Source organism: Colossoma macropomum, unplaced genomic scaffold, assembly GCF_904425465.1.
Source record: "Colossoma macropomum unplaced genomic scaffold, Colossoma_macropomum, whole genome shotgun sequence".
Lineage (NCBI taxonomy): Eukaryota > Metazoa > Chordata > Actinopteri > Characiformes > Serrasalmidae > Colossoma > Colossoma macropomum.
Genome location: NW_023494932.1, coordinates 55,134 through 78,927, shown reverse-complemented (window position 1 = coordinate 78,927; position 23,794 = coordinate 55,134). Strand labels below are relative to the sequence as shown.

Sequence of the window (23,794 nt, the reverse complement as noted above, 5' to 3'; positions counted from 1 at the left end):
TCTTCACAGGAAGTTAGCAAAGGTCAATAAATCTGAGGTTGAAGAAATAATAAATCACGTCTTTTTTTTCTTTCGGTAAACATTGAAAATTGGTCCCATAGACCCCAACACCACTTCACCTTGCAGCGACTTTACACAAGGACTACTGTTCCAGTACTCTGCAGTCCTCACTCCACACTCTCTGAATCCGACAAACTTCCCCACTGTGCTGGTGAACGGAACCCCTGGATGAAGTTCTAAGATATACCATATCTGTCAGATCTGGAGAGCTGGTAATGCATCCATCTAACCAGGACAAATAATATCTACCTGGCAATGAAACTGAGAAAAAGGCAAATAAACATATACGTTACAAAACAATAGTAGGCCAGTCAAACAGATATAAATTCATGCTTCATAAACATAGAAATAATACAATAGACTATATGATCTATATTCCATACAAATGTGCTTAAATGCAAACATACTAGTCTGTAAAAATGTCAGTGGGAGCAGCAGCTGCAGACTCAGCAACATTGTTTTTGGCTCTACATCAGCTGAAAGTTTGAGAGTGAGTTCCAGTTCATAGTGACTCTTCAGTTCACTGACCAATCAGAATCTGCTACACCACTTCATCACAGATTACTAAGTAGAGTCATAGACACATTTAAGACTAGATGGCTTAACATCTTACATGGCCATTTCAGTTTTATTATACACTTCTATAACCTAAGAATAGCTTAACCAGTTTGCATTGAAGTCCCTGTAATTCCTGAATAATAAGCCTTAGTATGTAATAAGCCTGGGATTTTAAGGGGTTACTAGTTAAGTACAGAGTTGAGATGTTCTAAGATGTCCCAATATTTCTGCAGTTGTTTATATTTAATTTCCCACAGTAGTATCTCTACTTTTTTTCTTTGCCAGTGTGTGTTTCAACTGTTATGAATGCCAGCTTACAGTAATAAGCACTTCATACACCAGGCGTATACAACTTGCGTAATGAATGTAGCCAAATTTCCATTCGTGTATTTTATACTGTATAATATTTCGATAACACTTTCTATGAATGTTATGTCTATAAGAACTTATAAACACACTCATAATACATTATAATGCATTCATAAGGCATCAAAACATGGCTATAAATATTTATAAAAATGCATTACATGTTATAGCCATGCTCATAATGCATTATGAGTTGTTAACATAATGCCTCCAGTATTACGAGTGAGGCTTCAAGTTGAAGTATTTACTGAAGGACTTACTGCAAACCTGCAATGTAAAAGTACAGCACATTACAGGCTTCAAATATCAGATTTTAAACTAGTGCTGCCATCAATAGTGTTTTACCCAATTTAAGTCAATGTACACCACCGTTAGCTTGGCACTAACGTAACACTGCATATCCAATAGAGTGCTAGCAGAAATTAGCATTACTGTAGTGTAGTGATGTAATAAAGTTCAAGCATCTCACCAGGACTTCATTCCACAGTAACTTCATGCCTGGTGTGATGTCAGAGGGGAGGGTCTGGTGTGCTGTGATGTAATGTAACATTTAAAGTGAGAATGCTGGTTAAGAAAAGCACATTGTAGCAATAATTCTAGGACAGCCTGTTTGGAGCATCCAAATATTCAGGACTTTACTCCCGAAAATGCAGCCCTAACAGCACCAGTGGTGGGAAATAAAATATTGGAAATCCAATAGTGTAAAAAACTGTATTTGTCTTTACACTCTCCAAGCTGGGACTGACTTCTTTGGCGCTGACAATATATCATGTTATTAACACTACTTACAATGCATTATGTTAACAATTCATAATGTACAACAAATGGTAATTAATTTTTTATAAACATTTATAACCATGTTTATAATGCTTTATGAATGCATTATAACAGGTTATGAATGTGTTTATAGATGCTTACAAACGTGGCATTCATAGAAGGTGTTATCAATGTTTCTTATCCCATAATAACTGTGATATTTTTAAATATCTGTTGCTTTTCTCTCAGTTTACAGTGACTGATGATAATTTCAGGCAAGGATATTATGCAAATACCTCATAGCCCTCTTATTATAAGCCCAATGACACCTGTGTACGCTTGTCAAATTACAGAAATACAACAAGTAATTGTGTCCCAGGTTAAGATCATTACACAACAGTGTAGAAGCATAGGACCTGAGACATAAAATATATTTACAATCCTAACTTTTTCATACTCATACGGATGTCACCCATTATGATATGATTTATGTCTTACTATTTAGCATTACTCATTAGCAAGCCATTTTTAAATAAATTGTTTATAGCAGCTCTATATCAATCCAGAAGATATGAAAAATATGAAAAAAGCTTCCAAAAGCTTCCTCACAGTAAAGGGAAGCAAGTTTTCTGACATGGATCAGGCAGGAATCAGGCACAGATCTTTAAATTATAGCCCCCGGGGCACAAATGTTTAGTGGGCCCTTACCTAGAACCTTTTTCTTTGGTGATCAAGGAAATTTTTATCACAGCATCACAGCAAGTTATATGAGATTGGTGCAGTACCATGATGCCAGCATATTAACAGTGGTAACATAAGGGCTGAAGCAGGTTGCAAATGTGAAGAGGCTTCATTAGGAGTATTTCAATACCTAAAGTCCGTTTAACAGGCAGAGGCCAAAACACAAACAGGCAATAGCAAAAGCCAGATTTATGTTCACAAAACCAGGAGACAAACAAGGGTCAAAACAGAGAAAACAATGCAAAAGGAACAGGCTCAGAAACCCAGGTTAACAACACAGAGACTTCACAACCTCTAAACCAAACAAAGGGGTTTCTTTGAGATAGAGTTAACAAGTCAAGGATGACTTGCAGCTGTGCAAGAAAATGTTTTTGAATGTTCTGACCAAGCTGTGGGCTTATGACACACAACATTTAAAACAGGTTATCTGTCATTTTCGTTCTCCATTCCCCTCCCCATGCTCCCCTAGTGCCACTTGAAGTCTGTGTGTGTCTACAATGAATTGTAGATTTAAAAGATATTATTTTGTAATTCACTTCGTATATTCACCGAAACAAGATTTCTAAGGGCAGATTTTCTAATGTGAATTAATGTAAAGTTAAATTATTCATAATATACTTGCTGTTTTTCTGATAAGTTCATTTAGTCTGTGTTAATCTGTATGCTACTAATCAATAAATATAGATATTATTACATCTAAACAGGTCAACCCCTGCACTGTATATGTGATTATAAGGCTAGTACTGTTATCCTCTTGTTCATTTTTTCCAGAACTGAGTTTATCTGCCCAGGTTGCATGATAATGTGCAGTGTGGCAACTTGCTATTTTCTCAATTTCCTCTGTCAGACACAGAAGCGCCCCTAGGGATTTCGAAAAGATATCACATTGGGCCCCATGAGCCTACCACCACAGACCACGTCAACCTTGAAAGTATTACACTGTGCAGACACGCATGCAACATTTTGCATACAGAGGAATTGACTATTTGATTCGATACTGATAGCCTCTATGAGTAATGTGTTAAAGGCCATCTTTTACAGTTTAAAAAATAAATTCCCACACATCTCCTGCAATTATAGCAATGGACAAGTCATTAAATACAATGCAGCTCACCTCCTTCTTCAGTTGAAGTAGGGCTGCTTTACTGGTAGGCGTATGGGGATGGGGAGACAGGGCTGGTTCATTGGTAGGGGTATGGGGAAAGGGAGTAGGGCAGGTTCATTGGTAGGGGTATGGGGATGAGGAGACAGGGCTAGTTCATTGGTAGGGCTATGGGGATGGGGAGTAGAGCAGGTTCATTGGTAGGGGTATGGGGAAAGGGAGTAGGGCAGGTTCATTGGTAGGGGTATGGGGATGGGGAGACAGGGCTGGTTCATTGGTAGGGGTATGGGGATGGGGAGACAGGGCTGGTTCATTGGTAGGGGTATGGGGATGGGGAGACAGTGCTGGTTCATTGGTAGGGGTATGGGGATGAGGAGACAGTGCTGGTTCATTGGTAGGGGTATGGGGATGGGGAGACAGTGCTGGTTCATTGGTAGGGTTATGGGGATGTGGAGACAGGGCTGGTTAATTGGTAGGGGTATGGGGATGGGGAGACAGTGCTGGTTCATTGGTAGGGTTATGGGGATGGGAGACAGGGCTGGTTTATTGGTAGGGGTATGGGGATGGGGAGACAGTGCTGGTTCATTGGTAGGGTTATGGGGATGGGAGACAGGGCTGGTTAATTGGTAGGGGTATGGGGATGGGAGACAGGGCTGGTTTATTGGTAGGGGTATGGGGATGGGGAGACAGTGCTGGTTCATTGGTAGGGTTATGGGGATGTGGAGACAGGGCTGGTTAATTGGTAGGGGTATGGGGATGAGGAGACAGGGCTGGTTTATTGGTAGGGGTATGGGGATGGGGAGACAGGGCTGGTTTATTGGTAGGGGTATGGGAGACAGGGCTGGTTTATTGGTAGGGGTATGGGGATGGGAGACAGGGCTGGTTTATTGGTAGGGGTATGGGGATGGGAGACAGGGTTGGTTCATTGGTAGGGGTATGGGGATGAGGAGACAGGGCGGGTTCATTGGTAGGGGTATGGGGATGAGGAGACAGGGCTGGTTCATTGGTAGGGGTATGGGGATGGGGAGACAGTGCTGGTTCATTGGTAGGGGTATGGGGAAAGGGAGACAGGGCTGGTTTATTGGTAGGGGTATGGGGATGAGGGGACAATGCTGGTTCATTGGTAGGGGTATGGGGATGGGAGACAGAGCTGGTTTATTGGTAGGCGTATGGGGATGAGGAGACAGGGCTGGTTCATTGGTAGGGGTATGGGGATGAGGAGACAGGGCTGGTTCATTGGTAGGGTATGGGGATGCGGAGACAGGGCTGGTTTATTGGTAGGGGTATGGGGATGTGGAGACAGGGCTGGTTTATTGGTAGGGGTATGGGGATGAGGAGACAAGGCTGGTTTATTGGTAGGGGTATGGGGATGTGGAGACAGGGCTGGTTTATTGGTAGGGGTATGGGGATGTGGAGACAGGGCTGGTTCATTGGTAGGGCTATGGGGAAGGGGAGTAGGGCAGGTTCATTGACAGGGGTATGGGAATACATGGTTGGTTCATGCCCCTACTAATAAACCAGCCCCGTCTCCTCATCCCCTTACTCCTACCGCTGAACCAGTCTGCTGGCTTAACCCCTGCTGAAAAGATTATTATACATAATTGGTTTCATCCCAATATGTAACTATGGCAACAATTGTTACTATTCTATTATGATATTGTTTCCCTGCAGCAGTGCACTGCAATGATAAACAAAGATAAATCAGGTACAGTACTGGTGTGGGATGCGATAAAATTAGCTCTGAACAATTTAATACTTGCCCATTAGATGTTTTTAGTATGCAGAGTGTTGTATGCATGCATACACAGTGTTACATTTTCAGGGTTGGTGTGGCCTGTAGTGGTAGGGTGGTGGGGCTCAGTATGATATCTTTTCATGGGGTCCAAAATCCTTGGTGGCACCCCTGGGACTTAAGATAGGTTTGATTGGCTCATTCACTGATGTTGGCAAGGCTAATCTCGCCCCTTGTAGTATGGCACACAGCTTGTGTTCTGTATACTTCTGATGAAGAGTAGCATACAGTATTCAGAATATACTGATGCAGTATACAGTATACCGTATGGTTTTTTGAATAGTGCTGTTCATTCACTCAGAGCCTCTGGTCTCTCTGTTCGCACCCTGTTATGCTTTTTACACCAAAGATTGCCATCTTCCCCCTGGAGGAGGGTCTGTGGCTGTGGTCTCATACTTCAAAATTTCTCATGAATTATGTCATCTAGGAAATTGTCGCATACTGTTTGATAAACACCACGTATTTGGATACACAAACTATTGTCACATACTGCTTTTGTCACACTTAAATTGCATTTTAGACTACCTGGATATATCTGACTGTAAATGGGTCAAGGTGCCATTTTGGACAGTTTATAGACACACAGTCCTACAGTAAGCTATTTTTCAGAACATATTCAACAGACTTTATGAGCTTTGTGGCTTCCATATGTTCAGTATTTTGCAGTCAGCTTGGTTTGCTTCTCTTCTTCCATGTGAGTTTTTCCTTGATTCTTTTTTCTTTATTAATATGAGCTTCAGCTGCAAAGGATCCTCACTATGAAGTGTAATATACACTCACAACCACTAGATGTCACTCATTTGCTCCACATTTCTGCAGCTGCTGCAGGAAGAGATCTGTGAGCCTGTGTAGTGCTTGCAGTCTTATCCAGAATTTGGTAACAACTTCTAAACTTCATTTACACAGTATTTGAAACCATGAAACTCAACTGCTCTCAAAGTGGAGATGGAGAGGGAATCCACATGTCAGCACTCACAGCATAACAGCAGTGAGAATGCTGACATTATAACCTGCAGCTCTACAATAAACGATAAAATAAGATATGATAATCCTTTATTAGTCCCACAACGGGGAAATTCTCAGTGTTACAGCAGCAAAGGGAGAGCAGGGCACTCAAGAAAAGAAGTAACAGGAAGAGAATTAACAAGCCAGTAATTAACCTTATTAATTACTTAACATGGTTACAGTTTGTAACTTATTACTTTATAGACAATATAGACCGAACAGGCGTAACATGATGACCACCTCTTTGTTTCTACGCTCATTGTCCATTTTATCAGCTCCACTTACTATATAGGTGCACTTTGTAGTTCTACAGTTACAGACTGTAGTCCATCTGTTTCTCTGATACTTTGTTAGCCCCTTTTTACCCTGTTCTTCAGTGGTCAGGACCCCCATGGACCCTCACAGAGCAGGTACTATTTGGGTGGTGGATCATTCTCAGCACTGCAGTAACACTGACGTGGTGGTGGTGTGTTAGTGTGTGTCGTGCTGGTACGAGTGGATCAGACACAGCAGTGCTGCTGGAGTTTTTAAACACTGTGTCCATTCACTGTCCACTCTATTAGACACTCCTACCTTGTCAGTCCACCTTGTAGATGTAAAGTCAGAGACAATAGCTCATCTGCTGCTGCACAGTTTGTGTTGGTCATCCTCTAGTCCTTCATCAGTGGTCACAGGACTCTGCCCACAGGACGCTGTTGGCTGGATTTTTTGGTCGGTGGACTATTCTCAGTCCAGCAGTGACACTGAGGTGTTTAAAAACTCCAGCAGCACTGCTGTGTCTGATCCACTCGTACCAGCACAACAAACACTAACACACCACCACCACTATGTCAGTGTTACCGCAGTGCTGAGAATGATCCACACAGGAAATGGTGATGAATTCCACAGTTTACCTTCTGTAGGTGTGTGAGGTCTAATGGAGGGTGGAGGAGGTTCTACTGGGAGCAGTACTGGTTGTACAGTCTAACAGCAGCAGGAAGAAAGGACTTGTCATGGTGCTCCTTCACACACTTGGGGTGAAGCAGCTGGTCACTGAAGGAGCTGCCCAGTGCTGCCAGAGTCTCATGCATGGATGCTAGTCTGGCTAATATCCTCCTGTCTCTCACCACCTGCACTGGGTTTAGGGGGCTTCCCAGGACAGATCTGGCCCTCTTAATGAGGCTGTCAAGTCTCTTCCTGTCCGCATTTGAGATGCTGCTACACCAGCAGATGGCTGCTGCCACAACGGTGTTGAAGAAGGTCCTCAGGAGCGCCCCCTGCGCTCCAAATGACCTCAGTCTCCTAAGCAAAGGTCAACAATTACAGAAAATCAAAGCAATAAGTATCTTTAGAGTTGTGCTGTGGTGTGGAAAGCTGAGCAGAATCAGGAAAAACCAGTTTGGAAAAGTCCTGCGAGCTTCACAGTGATCACAGTGCAAAATCTGTAAGGCTTTGCAAAGGCTAGTCTGCATTTCTGAACATGGGAGGAATCAGGAAATACAGATGTTTTTTTACAATAGGTCTATTAATAGCAAAACAGTGTTTGTATAAAAGTTCCCCAAAACAGTGTTTCTGAAATGGACCTCATGAAACAACTGTGTTGCTTAATTTCTCAGAAATGTGAATGAACAGGCAAGTCTACATAAAAGTTGCTTGTCTGTATTAACGGTGCTTTATATAAAAAAGAGACACCAAAAGCACATACAGCCAGGTCCATAAATATTTGGACAATACATACATTATTGTTATTTTAACTGTTAACCACAGCATGTTGGAGTTTATTAACTAATGAATATGGGTGCAGACTTTCAGCTTTAATTTGACAGCAGTTTCATCCAAATCAGATGAACGGTGTAGAAATTACAGCTATTTTTATACACCCCTCATTTTTAGTGGTTCAAAAGTAACTGGACAAACTAACATGGTCACAAATTGTCATTTTTAATACTTGGTTGCAGTCAAAGTCTTTCAGTCAAGGACTGGCTGAAGTCTGGAACCCACAGACATCACCAGATGCTGGGTTGCTTCCCTGATGATGTTCTGTCAGACGTTTACTGCAGTTTTTTTCAGTTCCTTCTTGTTCTTGGGGCGTTTTGGACCCTCAGTTTGGTCTTCTGTAAGTGAAATTCATGCTCAGTTAGACTGACGTCAGGTGATTACTTTGGCCATTGCAGAACATTGCAGAACATTCCACTTCGATAAATTCAAGGGAACCAATTCCTTTGGCAGCCATACATTCTCACACCATAAAACTGTCTCCACCATGCTTCGCGAATGAGGTGGAATGCTTTGGATCATGAGCAGCTCCTTCCTTTCTCCATACTCGTCTCTTCTAATCATTCTGGTGCAAGTTGATCTGCATTAATAAGACATTGTTCTAGAAATGTAAAGACTTTTTTAGATGTTTTACCAGTGGTTTAAATCTTTAGGTAAGCACTCTCTATTTACTCTGATAAGTCCTGATTGTTGACTTTGATACGCTGACTTCCTGGAACATGTTCTTAATCTGGTCAACTGCTTGTAAGGGGTTTTCTTCACCAGGAAATTCATTCTTTTGTCATCTACCACAGTTGTTTTCTGTGGTTCTCTGGGCCTTTTGGTGTTTCAGAGCTGACAAGTGCATTCTTTCTTTTTAAGAATGTATTAAATAGTTGATTTGGCCACACTTTCTCACACTTTCGCTCTTTCTCTGGTGGGTTTGTTTTTATTTTTCAGCCTAGTAAGAGCTTTTTTCACTGGCAGTGAAGCTCTTTAAACTTCATATTGAAAGTTAACAGCAACATAATCCAAATGGATTCAAGAACTTTGTTCTGCTTTATTGTAAATTAAATAATGAGAGAATAACACACACCTGGCCATGGAATAGCTAAGCAGCCAATTGTCCAATTACTCATGAGCCACGAAAAAAGGAGGACTATGTGTGAAAATAGTTGTAATTCGTACGCTACATTCATTGACATTATGCTACCATAATCAAAGGCAGCCTTACAACTTTCAAACATGCTATTTGCTTTATTTCTCCTTTCTTGTCCCTCTGAAGATGTCTTTAATTGCAAAGTGCTGTTTATCCAGATACTAAGATGCTTATATAACTTATATCTGAAGTTATATGAAAGTTCCCTCCCTCCCTTTATTTAAAATGAATTTTACACCTGTGCAGTCAGTTCATGTATGGCAGTACAATTGCACCCCTCCGCCCATTACTGTCATTATGTTTTCTTAAACTAGTGCTGGATAATTTGGGCTTATGTGTTTGACCTAGGCACCTCTGTCTCTTGGTTTATCCAGGTAGAGTTATCATTATGAGCTCCGATATAAAGTCATCAGTAATGGTTGAATTTGATATGACTGAATTAATGTCTATCTTAGCATAGGAATGTTTTTAGTTCAGACCCTCATATGATGAGAGAAGAATGTTGCCTTGGACTAAGTTTTTGTCTTCTTGAAACTCAGACCCACTGATCTGCAAAGCAAACAACATCATTAGTCTGTAAACTCTCTGTTGAAAGGATTCTCTGTCTTGTTGTTTTGCATTGCTGAACTCCTGGAACACCTGGAAGGACATCCAAACTTTTGTGTATGCCACAATAAAATATATATATATATATATATATATATATATATATATATGTGTATAATCAATTTATTGTAATCAATTGTACTTTAATCTTTTATGGCTACAAAGATTTTTACTTATCAAAATATGTGACTTGGCTGGGGTTGTCCAAATATACCATTTTTTTAAGGATTGCAGTATACAAAGTTAAAAGATGTTACATGTACATCTTACAAGCTGCAACAATCAATGTTTCAGGTACAGCTGTGTAGTATTACATTTAGTGTGATAAAGTGAATATATACCACCGTTAGCTTGGTAATAATATGCACTGCAAATGAGGGCCCAACATTTGCTTACAAATGTATAAATGATCAACTGTTTGAAGATTAAAACCAACTGAATAAACAAGTGGGATCAGGTGTGATTCTACTGGAATAGAATGAAAACACCATTGTCGGTATAAAGTCGCCAGTGTTATGATGCTTTAACAGTTTCTTCTCATTCTTCGAGTCTTTTACATCAAGATATCTTACTTATCCTCTCATCACAGACTTGGGTGCATCTTGTTTTGCCTGATAGTGGCTCTGACAATAATTAGAAGTTTTCATAGCAATGAGGAACTTCTGAGTTCAAAAAGATAGAGTAAAAATAGTTTGTAGATGTTTAGGCACAACCAGGCAAAACGGGTTTGGAAACAGCCAGAGAGCCTGAAAGAATCAGGAAACAAAGAAATTCATCATATGCAAAAGTTCCCTAAAAGAAAAGGTCTGAAAAGGCAGATTTCCTTTTCAGCCTCTGTCCATTCCTGTTTCCATGCTGTCTTTCCCTAATATTAATGTGCTTATAAAGCCAGATCACAAAGCTTTAGTGTCCTTGTTTTTTCCCTGACCCCTGCACAGACTGTAAAACATTTTGCACCATGCTATGTTCTGCACACACTGCACTATATTTTACACAATACTATATGCTGTAAACACTGTACTAAATTCTTACTGTGCTATTTCTGCACAATATTATATTTTGTACACACTGTACTACATTCTGAATGTACTGTGCTATATATTTTGTGCTCACTGTACTATATTTTGCACTACACTATATTCTGCACACACTGTAATATATGTTGCATGGTACTATATTCTGAACACGCTGTACTATATTTTGCACACATTTTACTGTATTTTGCATGGTACTTTATTCTGCACACCGTACTACATGTTGTGTTCATTGTACTGTATTCTGCACACATTGTACTATATTTTGCACTGTACTTTATTCTGCAAGCATGGTACTATATGTTGCATGGTACTATGATCTGCATACACTGCACTGTATTTTACATGGTACTATGTTCTTCACACAATGTACTATAATTTGCATGGTACTATATTCTGCACACACTGTTCCATATTTTGCATGGTACTATATTCTTCACCAACTGTACTATATTCTGCATGCATTGTACTATATGTGGGATGGTATATTCTGCACACACTATACTATATTCTGCATGCAGCGTTATATGTTCTTTATAGACTGTACTATATTCTGCATGCATTGTACTATATTTTGCATAGTAATATGTTTTACACACACTGTAGTAAATACTGTTGGCCTATATACATTTTAACTTTTGCATGATACTATATCCTTCACTGTACTTTGTCTAGAGGTTAAACAAAGAGGTCATACTTAAAAAAAAAACAAAAAACATCCCAGCCACCAGACCAAAAAAAAATTCTGTCCTGCTAAACATGTTTAAGACTACATATTGACTGCAATATATTACTGTAATCAACAATATCCTCTTTTCTGAATATTATTCATATACACAGACATATTATAAAAAAATCAAACTATGTGACTGAAAAGTCACAGGCAAATGAGTCCTAATTACGTTAGATAAGCTGAAAAGCTTAGCCTGCTTCTGTTTGTTATAATAAAAGAAAGTTTCCTCACTCCTCTCACACAAGCCAGGGTTTTACAGCAACAAATATACAAATATACACATATCATATCATCTGACAGGATTTTTATCATGCATCCTACAACAAATCAACGGCATAAGCCACAACTGAAGGATTTAGTTCAGATGTTTTCCATCAAACAGGTTTCAACTTCAACATCCCCTCTCCCACATCTATGGCCCCTTAGAAGGGCAGGCTTTACATTATCTGAGCAGTTCTCATTTTTGCACTATTAGTTCTAATTGGCCAAGATATAAGAATTACAACAAACTGCTCAATATTAATTAATAATGCTCTGTATATTATGTCAGATTTTACTGATATGCATTAAAAAGGTCAGAGAAGACAAAGAAACGTGTCCACAACTTTTTTAATAAACAAAGCAAAATGGACAATTAAAAAAATAAATAAGTATATGTTGCCTTTTAACACAATAGACTTAAACTCAACAAAAAATGACAACAACAAAAAAATGAGCCAAGTCCGATATATTATGGTCTTTACAGATGGTTTTGACCTTTGATGCTAAGTCAAACAATATTGACACTTAATGTACTGTAACGAAGTACAAGTTTAAATACAGAAATACAAGTAAAACGGCTATTCATTGAATAGAGTGACTAAAGTACAGAGAATTAAAGCTGTGTTTGTCTTCACTGCTTCACCACCTGAGATTGAAGATGAGTCCTTTACATCAACACACGCACCTGAAATGATTCAGATAAACGTGTAAGAGCGTACATTTTTTTTAACTGAAGTAAACAATCAGTGAGTATTATCCAAAAAATAATGGTCAGGAAAACCAGTCCATAAATGACAAACAAAAAGGCAAAAATAGTTTACTAGCTCTTACCTTGGCATCAGGATCTTTCCTGTAAAAACACAGTAATAATTATATATTAATTAAATACCTTAAAATCAGGGTTGGAAAAAGTATTGAAAATCCCTACTTAAGTAAAAGTACTGTACTCAAGTTATCACTAAAGTAACATGTAAAAGTATTAATAAAGGACGTTACTCAAGTAAGAGTAAATAAGTAGTTTATTGGGAAACTTCTTCAGTGAGTGAGTTACTTTTTTTTGTATATCCAGCATCACAACCTGAAAATATTTCTGAATTGACTCATTGGAAATAAACAAAACTAAAGAAACATAATACTATATGAGAAAAAAGCTCTGAGTGCTGAGACTGAACACAGTGTGCATATTCACACACTTTTCTGTGAACTGTGTGAGGAACAAGGTTTGCGTTTAAAATTAAGATTTCCTAGTTCCAACAAAGAGTCCATGAAAGACTGTGCAGTGGTTTGTTAGAGAGAGAGAGAGAGAGAGAGAGAGAGAGAGAGAGGCAGGCTGTGTTCTGGGATAAACTAACTAGTCTCTGATTATGTAGTATCATCTGCAAGGTGGGATTGAGGGACAAATGTTTGGGTTCTGCTCGCTCGCTCTGCACAGCATCTGCGTGGTCATGCACTTCCAGCACGTCGCTTCATTCAAAATAAATGGATTTGAAGGCAGATTTACGGAGGACGACCCTATTCATAGCACAATTTAAAAAACTTTGCTCATAACTCATAAACACACTGCAAACACAGAAAACACTTTCATCAGCATAACTACAAACACACTGCAAATACAGAAACATGCAACTTCAGAAACGCTGCAAAGCCAGTCACAACACAATGTAAATGAGCCACAACACAATGTAAATGAGCCACAACACAACAGAAATGAGTCACAACACAACAGAAATGAGCCACAACACAATGTAAATGAGCCACAACACAACAGAAATGAGTCACAACACAACAGAAATGAGTCACAACACAACAGAAATGAGCCACAACACAATGTAAACAAGCCACAACACAACAGAAATGAGACACAACACAATGTAAATGAGCCACAACACAATGTAAATGAGCCACAACACAACAGAAATGAGCCACAACACAACAGAAATGAGTCACAACACAACAGAAATGAGTCACAACACAATGTAAATGAGCCACAACACAATGTAAACAAGCCACAACACAACAGAAATGAGCCACAACACAACAGAAATGAGCCACAACACAATGTAAACAAGCCACAACACAACTGAAATGTTTCTGTAAGACTCAAATGGCTCAAAGGGGATGAAATATCTATGATGGAAAATCAATAACAGAAGTAGATCAGACCACTGACACTCACATCCCGAGTTCATGGTTAACCAGGCCGGCTTTGCTATCTTTTGTTATACCTGTGCTGTGGTAGTTCTGTGGTGTTACAAGTTAATCTTCTACAGTTAGTCTTTACAGCTAATTCCTATTACAATACAAAGATAGTAATAATCTGCTCAAATAGAAGTTAACTTACTTTTACTGGTCAATGTTTGTGCTGCATAGAATTTAAAAGTCTGAATGGCTCCGTCCTCTTTGAGTGTTCTCCATATACGTCTCTGTTGTGTTGTGACTGGCTTATCAGTGTTTAGCATGTGTTTTCTGTATTTGCACTGCGTTTCTAAAATGTAGCATTGGTGTCGTCATTTTGATGAGACCGTTTTCTTAATTTGCAGCATGTTTGTAAAAAGCAGCGCCCATGATGTCATTTTGATGAAAGTGTTTTCTGCATTTGCAGCTCGTTTTTATCTATAAGTGCTACATGTTTGCTTCAGATTCGTGTGCTGTCTGTGGAGCCTCAACACCACAGTGAAAGTATAATTCAGACCTGAGGCCATATCTGTCTGACTATGTACAGCGTGCGCATACTTCATACTCCATCACCCGCAGCCAATGTGATCAGACTGGAATTATTGTCCACGGTGCATTTACGGTGAACCTGTATTAGAGGAGGTTTCCTGCATCACAGCCTCATACGGCTCCAAAACTGCCACAAAAACAGCTGCTATTTTATTCTAAAAGAACAAAGTTAGACAAAAACAGTACACTGTACTTGTTTAGCAAGGATTAGTTTGTAGTCAGCTAATAGCTGCTTCCTTAGAGTGGAGGCTGAGTTGTGAAGACTGGTGATCTGGGCAGGTTTCAGCAGCAGCTGACAATGTCACTGTTTTCTTTGGTTCATTTGAAAATGAATGTAGATGACAGTTTGGATAAAGTATGTTCCTTGTTCTTTCTCCTCTAAACTGGACACCTCTCATCAGGGTTTCATCAACTCATGAAGTGTTTTTGGGAGCTGCTCTGTGTTGCTCTCAGAGCTCTACCTTTTGAATTTAATCTTGCTTCTTTTAACCTCTTAAAGTTTGTCCATGACAGCAAGGTTTGGTCCACATGTGACTTTGTCATGCCCACATGTTAAGATTCACTGGTAGGCTGTTCTGTAAAAATGTGTGAGAAATGTAAAGTGTGGTGTGAGAGCGTGAGATTAGACCAAATTGCGTGATTGTCTTGGCCAACATGTGGGCACGTGTTTTCAACCTCTGCTCCAGATGGATCATTAATAATAATCTCTTGTATTTGCACTGACCTAGAAATTTCTTCTTGTAGATGTAGTAGATGAATCCAGCAGATGACAGGATGGCCCCCAACACCAGCCCTGAAGTTCCGAGAGCAATCTTGTTCCACTCAAACTCAGAAAAAGTGGAAACTTCTGTGGAATTTTACAGGTTTCAGTAATGTTAAGTACTTAGAATATCACCAGCAGCATGGAACCACCTAATGTTAATATTACTTCAGTGGTCAGGATCCACTCAGACCAGCACAACACACACTAACACACCACCACCACGTCAGTATTACTGCAGTGCTGAGAATGATCCACCCAAATAGTACCTGCTCTGTGAGGGTCCATGGGGGTCCTGACCACTGAAGAACAGGGTAAAAGGGGGCTAACAAAGTATGCAGAGAAACAGATGGACTACAGTCTGTAACTGTAGAACTACAAAGTGCACCTATATAGTAAGTGGAGCTGATAAAATGGACAATGAGTGTAGAAACAAGGAGGTGGTCATAAAATGTGACCTCAAATTTTGCAAATTCATGATTGATTTTTTAATATATTATAAACAATGTGTGTTTATTCTCACCCCAGTCGTAGATGATGGGCTCCTTGGAGCTGGCGTGCTCCACCACACAGGAGATCTTCTCTCCAGATGTGGGCGTGTATTCCAGGTGGGAGTGGGCCTGGTAGTACCAGTCTCCATCAGCCATCTCCTCTATGGAAACCATATCAGAGGTCACCTTTTTACCGTCTCTTAGCCAGTACACATCGATGGATGGGGGGTAGAAGCTGTATGCACTGCACATCATCATAGCTGGATGACCACCACTGGCCTCCTGTTGCAACCTGAGCCGGATCTTGGGCCGCACTACAAACAAGTACAGATATTATTGATACGTTTATAAAATTATTTTTAAAACATGATTATTAGCGAATCGCTGATTTAAATGATAAAACTTTAAGTAATACTCAAGTTTACTAATGAGAGGAACATCAGCCTAGAATCACAAACATCATTCATTAATCATGAACATATCTACATCAGTGGATATATTAATAATTAAATCATGTTCATTATATTAATTATATCAACTGCACTTTAAAACATGATTCACTGTTTAAAGTAAAAAAAAATTATATTTAAGCAATAGAACACGAGAGGGAGTGTGTTATCGCGAAATAACATCACGGCTGTGATTTGGTCACCGTAGATCATCACAGCCGTGATGTTATTCCTGATAACACACTCCTCGAGTGTTCTACTGCTTTTATACAGCAGTTAAATAAATAAAGTAATAAATTAATAAACTGGGTCGTGAACGCGGCGTTTAATATGTTTTAATGTTCGCAGTTCCTTCACCAAATTATAGTTCCTTAACAAGCAGCTTGTTGCTACGTCAGAGTAACGAGCTCCGCCCACTCGCTGCACAGCCGGCAGTTCGTTCTCCAGCTCCTTACACTAAATTCCCAAACTGTCATCACCACTGAGCAGGTTTCAGTCGGCAGCTGTGACAGAAGAACAGCTAAACAACCTGGAATCAGCCAGAAATGAACCCAATACCATTCGCCAAACGTGTGGTCTGATCTTCAGAGTCTGACCAAATCAGACTGAGCCATAAAACTGCCGCAATATCAAGTTTAGCTCAGTTTTGTCCGTCTTTGCCAGATCAGTATTAATGTTGTTTTGTTCCAGCCAGTCTGTAAAGCATCTTACAGCCCATTTAGTTTGGCGAATGGTGTTGGGTTTATTTCTGGCTGATTCCAGGTTGTTCAGCTGTTCTTCTGTCACAGCTGCCGACTGAAAAGCTGCTCAGTGGTGATGACAGTTTGGGAATTTAGTGTTGTCTCATCTTCAGAGTCTGACCAAATCGGCTGTCGGTCAAATGTGATCTTAAAAGTGTCCGTTTTCTGTTTGTGGCAAAGTAAGAAGTAAAAACGATCAAATGGCTGGAGCGTCTCCTACAGCTGTCAAAGTCTCAGCGGAGTGATACAGTGTTTGTGAAAAAAACGTAATGTTATGGCGAAATAACAGCACAGTTAGAACGCTTCTCAACCAACCAGCTTGCGTGGCTGGAACTAACTGCTGTATAAATATAAAATACTTAACCTGGTCATCTTAAATTTTTGAGTTCATTGAACTTCTCATAGTAAGTTTACAAAACAAAAACCTGTTTTACATTCTGTGAACTTATTATTTGAAGTTCGGTAAGTTCAACATTTTAAGGCAATCAGGTTAATTAAATTCTGTAGTTAAAGTTAAAGCTAATTAAGCTAATTAAACTAAATTTAGGATAAAAAGTTCAGTTAGTGACAGCTGATCAATATAGTTTCTACTGATTTTCTTCACAGTGTACAGTTTGTTTTAGATGTATCTGAGAATTTTTGTGATTGACAAGTCATCTGGTATAGACTAGGGATGCATCAATGCAGACATTGGTATCGGGTCTCAGCCCATTACCTGCCTGTATTTGACCTCATAAAAAGGCACTGACACCGAGATCCGATACCAGCTGGTACCATGTGACGTAGACCCAGTACATGCTGCTACACTGATGAGGTCTCCTCACAGTCACTCTTGCTTTATTAGGTCGATGCGGACAGGGGCCTTTGCTAATAATAGCCTTTGGGTTACAATTTATCTATAAATATCTATATCCTTGATGTTTATAAACTCAAAAGCCAAGGGTTTGAAGAACTTGAATTACTGCAGCACTGTAGTGTCTGATCCACTCATACCAGTGCAGCACACATGAACACACCACCATATCAGTGTCACTGCAGTGCTGAGAATGATCCACCACCCAAATAGTACCTGCTCAGTGATGGTCAAGTGGGGGTCCTGACCATTGAAGAACATAATCAAAGGGGTATAACAAAGTATGCAGAGAAACAGATCTAAGAACTAAAAAGTGCACTTTTTTATTTTCAGCAGTCTTTTCTTTGTCAAAATAGAATATAATGTTTCTTAGAGAGTACCAGTGATGTGTGGTGTTCCCCAAGGTTTGATTCTTGGGCCACTCTTATTTAATTTATATATGCTTCCTCTTGGCCAAGTCCTAGAAGACTATAGGATGTCTCACCACAGCTATGCAGATAAACTCAGATTTTCTTGGCCCAAACAACCAAACAAGTCCCCTTTACTCACTTTGTAAGTGCCTTGAGCTCATCACTAACTGGACGGGACAAAACTTTCTGCAGTTGAATAAAAACAAAACAGCACTTTTTTATTCAGGAATAGCAATGAGAGGCACAGACTAGCTGCCTATCTGGATTCAAGAGCCCTTTAGTTTTGTGTATTTGTGCCAGTCTAATTACTGTTTGGAGGCTGACCACTAATTACCAATTACTTACCTTTTTCATTAGCAGTACAGGCTGACACTGAGCCTGTCTCACAAAGCAGGATTACTTGTTACTATGCCAGCTAACTTTAAGTTTAGTTTGAAGTATGTCTGAACTTTCTTAACATGCTGCACATCTAACCTGTTCCAGGGTGTAAACAGCTCTTGGACTTTCTTTTTTCCTTTGTTGAAAAATAAGCTGGGCTCCTCATGTTTCACGCGACTGGCTGTTGCCAGTCCAAATAGATTTTGGCATACATTCTCACTTAGGCATCATGTTTCACTCTAAGTCACAACACGCAGGGACAGTGTGTCTTTGTCACAGTCAGGACCAGAATACATGAATCAGACCCCAGACAGTTTGCTGTTTCTTTTGGCATCAGTGGGTCCTGAGCTCGTAACTCATAATGGAGCCTAATCTCAACAAAAACAGTTTAAAGTAATTCTGTCTGGACATCAGCTGATATAACAGATGACATGAGGTGCATATAAGATAAATCAACTTTGCTTACATAGAAAGATGTGACAGATAAGACCATTGGCAAAGCTCTTCAGGGCATTTAAACTGAGAGAGGTAATCAGAAAGAGAGAGGTTAGTGGCAGAAGTGTTATCACATCACCAAAACAGAGTGAAATGAATGTTAAGATGGACACAGTAGGTGATGACATGTGGAAATGGTAACTCAAAATGTCTCAAAACATATAACATATTATTGTTGTTGTAACAAAACCTCATATCCTCCAAAAGGTGGCTTTACAGGAGAAGGAACCTTCTTAACTTCAAATGGAAATTAAGTAAAAACTATTTATTCCAAGTAATTTTGGACCATTTCTGTTGGTCCACTCATCAAGAAATTTTAACAGAATGTAAAGAGCAGCTGGCGATTTGAAATTATGTCAAAAATGAAAACAACAAACATGGACATATGAGGTTTTGTACCAACAGCCATGATATGTTCTGAAAATAAATGAGTTTTGCTAAAACCCAGTAAAAACATGGCTCAAAGTGGCAGTACATAGTTCTTACTAAACTTCAGTGTACAGTGGACAGAATATGCTAACGCTGGCACCAAATGTGAACTGATAAGATGTAAAAGAATTAGGAAAATTAAGAAAGGCATGTAGGCAGAAAATGTGGTAACTATTTTTTAAGAGGTCCTTTGTAATTAATACACTCTAAACAAATCATCAGTAACACAACAACAACATATCAGTGAAGTAGCAGTAGTGAAGCATCTGAATACATCAAAGCAAATATCTAAGATGTTCTGTTGATACATTACTACATTAAGTAGATGCACTGTTATGTTACAAGAAGTAGATTTAATGTTATTCCATTAAGAATTTTAGCCAACCTTACCCAAAACCCAACCCTCGCCCTGACCCTGGCCTTAATCCTAACCCTAACCTTAACTTCAACCCAAAACCTAATTCTAACCCTCAGCCTGGACCTGATCCTAACCCTAACCTTAACCTCAACTCAAAATCTAATCCTAACATTAACCATTAACCTGACCTTAATCCTATCCATCACCCTGGCCTAACCCTAAACCTAACCTTAACCTCAACCCAAAACCTAATCCTAACCCTCACCCTGGCCCTAATCCTAACCTTAACCTTAACCTCAACCCAAAGCCCATCCTAACCCTCACCCTGGCCCTAATCCTAACCTTAACCTTAATCTCAACCCAAAACCTAATCCTAACCCTCACCCTGGCCCTAATCCTAACCTTAACCTTAATCTCAACCCAAAACCTAATCCTAACCCTCACCCCGGCCCTAACCCTAAACCTAACCTTAACCTCAACCCAAAACCTAATCCTAACCCTCACCCCGGCCCTAACCCTAAACCTAACCTTAACCTCAACCCAAAACCTAATCCTAACCCTCACCCTGGCCCTAATCCTAATCCTAATTTAAACCAAACCCTAATCCAGTTAATCTACAGATCTGACCATGGTCTCCAAATAAAATTAAAAACAGCTGAATTCAGCATATTAGAAACACATTTTGTTTACACAGTTTATTAAAAGTCTCCTGATAATCCACTGAATTTATTTACTGCTACTACATCATTTATATATTGTTGTTTATGTTATTGAGAGTCTGTTGAGTGTTTATTTCATCTAAAAAGGACCACTTAAAATAGTGTGCCCAAAAATATAATATTAATATTTTACACTAAAGCATTTTGATGTACATCAGTGCCTAATTTCATATCTGAACCTTAGAAATAAGACTTGAAATCATTGTAAAATTGAATTGACTTCCATGCTAAATGTACTAGCATATGCAATACAGGAAACCCAACTGCACTGCTACTCACATAAAATAATAACAGAGATAATATAGATAATAATAGATAATAGAGATTTTGCTTAGTTTAATAAAAGCACTTAAAGCACTCGTGTCTTCTTTTCAACAGTCATATCATTCATACCATGCGGATCATTAGTGCCACTTACCTTTCTTATTCAGGAAATGAGAATACATAATATTTAGGCCGGGTTTGCAGACTTCGTCCAGCAGAGTTCTGTGAAACTGTAGTGAATTGCCGCTGTTCCGGCGCGCCGCATCCGCCACTCCGAGCTCATTGAAGCCTATAAACTTCCCCACAGAGCTGCTGAACTGCACCGATAGTTCCTTATTAAAATAAACCTTATAGATGTATTCTATGTCGTTCAGATCTTCTGAGCTGCAGGTGCATTCATGTACCATGGAAAAATAATATCCATCTGCCAATGGAGGGGAAGACACAGGTAACAATAACAGAAATACCTAATATCTAAAGAGGTTGTTTGTCCTAACAGTTTTTGTGTACTATTATAACTATTATAACTTAGATTTTAGCATTAGCATTAGCATTAACATTCGAATAAGTGAACTCCTGGGCACAAAAATGGGCCAAGCCCCAAATATAATGGTTTTTAACTGATGGTTTTGGCTGGTCAGAGTCCAGATTTAAACCCTATAGAAAATATTTGGTCTCAGATTAAACACAAACTAGCTTGGCACTGTTTTTCAGCTGTTGAAGCCGTCAAAGTTGAATGGATCAATATTGACTCTTCTTTCTGTAACAGACTGTTTAAACACAAACCTTCAACATTTAAAGTAGTCAAAAAGAAAAGCTCCTCCACATAAACTTGCTGCATCTATTTATTTAATTATTGTAGTTAAAAAGCTTAATGTTTTGCTATTTTGGGCTTGGCCCATTTTTTTGCCCAGGAGTGTATAAATAAAAAAATGTATACAGTTTAATCAAGGTCACAAAATATGTCCGCCCAAATAACATAAGCCATCATATTTTTATACAGAAACTGCCGTTTTTGGTTTAGGTTATTAAATTTCATTTATTCAACATTAAGAACTTTGTTCTGTAGAGTTATCATTTTCAAACTGCACACAGTCTGTACATTCAGTTCAGTGGAAAACGACATGTTCTAAATGTAAACGTACCTGTCTGTATAGACTGATTCAGCAGGAGTAGCAACAGGAGGTTCAGCAACATTTTTCTCGCTCTACATCCAACAACAACTGAGAGAGTCTAAGAGAGTGAGTTCCAGTTCGTACAGACTCTTCAGTTCACTGTCCAATCAGAATCTACATACCAGTGCATCACATGTTACTAGGCTGCATCATGACTGCAGTTCAGATTAGATGAGCTGGGAATTAACCCTCTGGGGCATTTCCTCAATTTTTGCATATCTTCTTAAAACCTAGAAGCTGAATATGCGACATAAACTAGCGTTTATAACTTTAAACCAGTTTGAGCTACAGACATGGCGCACATATCAGAGCACTCAGCAGACCTGGACCAGTGTGAGTTCATCGATGTCAGCATCAGTGAGTAATATGGCTCTAAATATCACCCCAAATCCTGATTTTAGATCTCTGCTTTTTAGCCTTCATTTTATAACAAAAGGTTAAAATAGCAACATTGTATGCAGATGGGAACACTCAGCAGACTCCGCCCTCACTAACCAGCATAGTTACATCCAGCTGGGGCTAAGCATCAGCCAGTAACGCAGCTCCAAACAACGCCCGAAATCCAATTGCTACCATTATATTAGCCCTCTATTAGCTTTCAGGCTCCATATTATAACACAGGGTTTAAAGGCTGATGTGATTCTCATATAAGGACAGTAAACATGCAGCTCAATGTAATATTAAAACAATTTCTGAAAAGGTATCTGAGCTGACACTTGTTTGTAAGATCTGTATAAGCAAAAATGTACAAACTTTTGCAGGTGCTAAGCGAAATTTTTGATCAAAAATGAGCCAAATTTATAAAGATATCAAAAATCTCTTAGCATTTATACGTCAAATAATGACATATCTGAGTAGCTCAGTATCCTGAAAATAGCAACATGTGCCATGTGTGGCTGTCTCTTGTTATCCTGGGGTTATGAGAGTTAAACTCACCTTTTAGAGACTCTTACATAAAACTAATACACATATGTTTCATATCAAAATGCTCCGTTATCTTCATCACTACTTTCCAAAACCTCTGCTGCAACTTCAGCAGCTGTAAACTCTCTGCATGCCGTTTCACATGAGTCTCCGATGTGGACTAAATGAAGAATGAACGGTTTCCGGTGTGACGGTCAGTCCTTAGTGATCTCCTGAGTGTCCATTGGTCAGTTTCACACAGAATGTAGACGGACACACGAATCCACCAGTTCTACACGGTGAGAGGCAGATGGTGTGTATCTCAGCCCCTCTTCATAGGCTTATAACTCCTTCATGATAAGACGGAATGGAAAGGGCGACTCTACAGATTCAGGAATGTTTGAACCATATTTCTGTGCCATTTTATCACAAAGATAGAGAAACATAAATAAACATGAGAAACATTGAAGTTCGGGGGGTTAAGAAGAGATAAGACGTATGTATGGTAGTTCAAATGTCTAATGAGGTCTGTGTTTATCTACAGTGACATAGAGGCCCAGTTTTCACAATAGCTATCGTTGCTGTCGGAACAAAAGCATGTATCTGCAAACTGGCAACATTACAGGAGAAGGAAAAAACGTTTCCTACCTTATAATTAAAGTTAATGGAGAAATTATTTATTTTAGGTAATTTTGGACCATTTCTATTGGTCCATTCATCATGAAATTTTGATACAGTG

General features: G+C 39.3%; 1 protein-coding gene across 1 annotated transcript; it reads right to left on the bottom strand.

Moving 5' to 3' along the window:
- Positions 1-5,010: 5,010 nt before the first annotated feature.
- On the bottom strand, positions 5,011-22,174 carry LOC118800606 (H-2 class II histocompatibility antigen, E-S beta chain-like). Its single transcript, XM_036560869.1, has 7 exons — positions 22,123-22,174; positions 21,132-21,401; positions 15,915-16,196; positions 15,356-15,478; positions 12,739-12,757; positions 7,349-7,661; positions 5,011-5,022 (listed from the first exon to the last, which is right to left on the bottom strand). Exons 1-7 carry the CDS (start codon positions 22,172-22,174, stop codon positions 5,011-5,013), a joined length of 1,071 nt encoding a protein of 356 aa, XP_036416762.1.
- Positions 22,175-23,794: the final 1,620 nt, after the last annotated feature.

Coding starts and splice junctions, on each gene's coding strand:
- LOC118800606 (XM_036560869.1), bottom strand. CDS start 22,174: ATGTTGCTGAACCTCCTGTTGCTACTCCTGCTGAATCAGTCTATACAG. Junction 21,402..22,122: donor GAATCAGTCTATACAGACAG/GTACGTTTACAT, acceptor CTCCATTGGCAG/ATGGATATTATTTTTCCATG. Junction 15,479..15,914: donor GCCCATCATCTACGACTGGG/GTGAGAATAAAC, acceptor AAAATTCCACAG/AAGTTTCCACTTTTTCTGAG.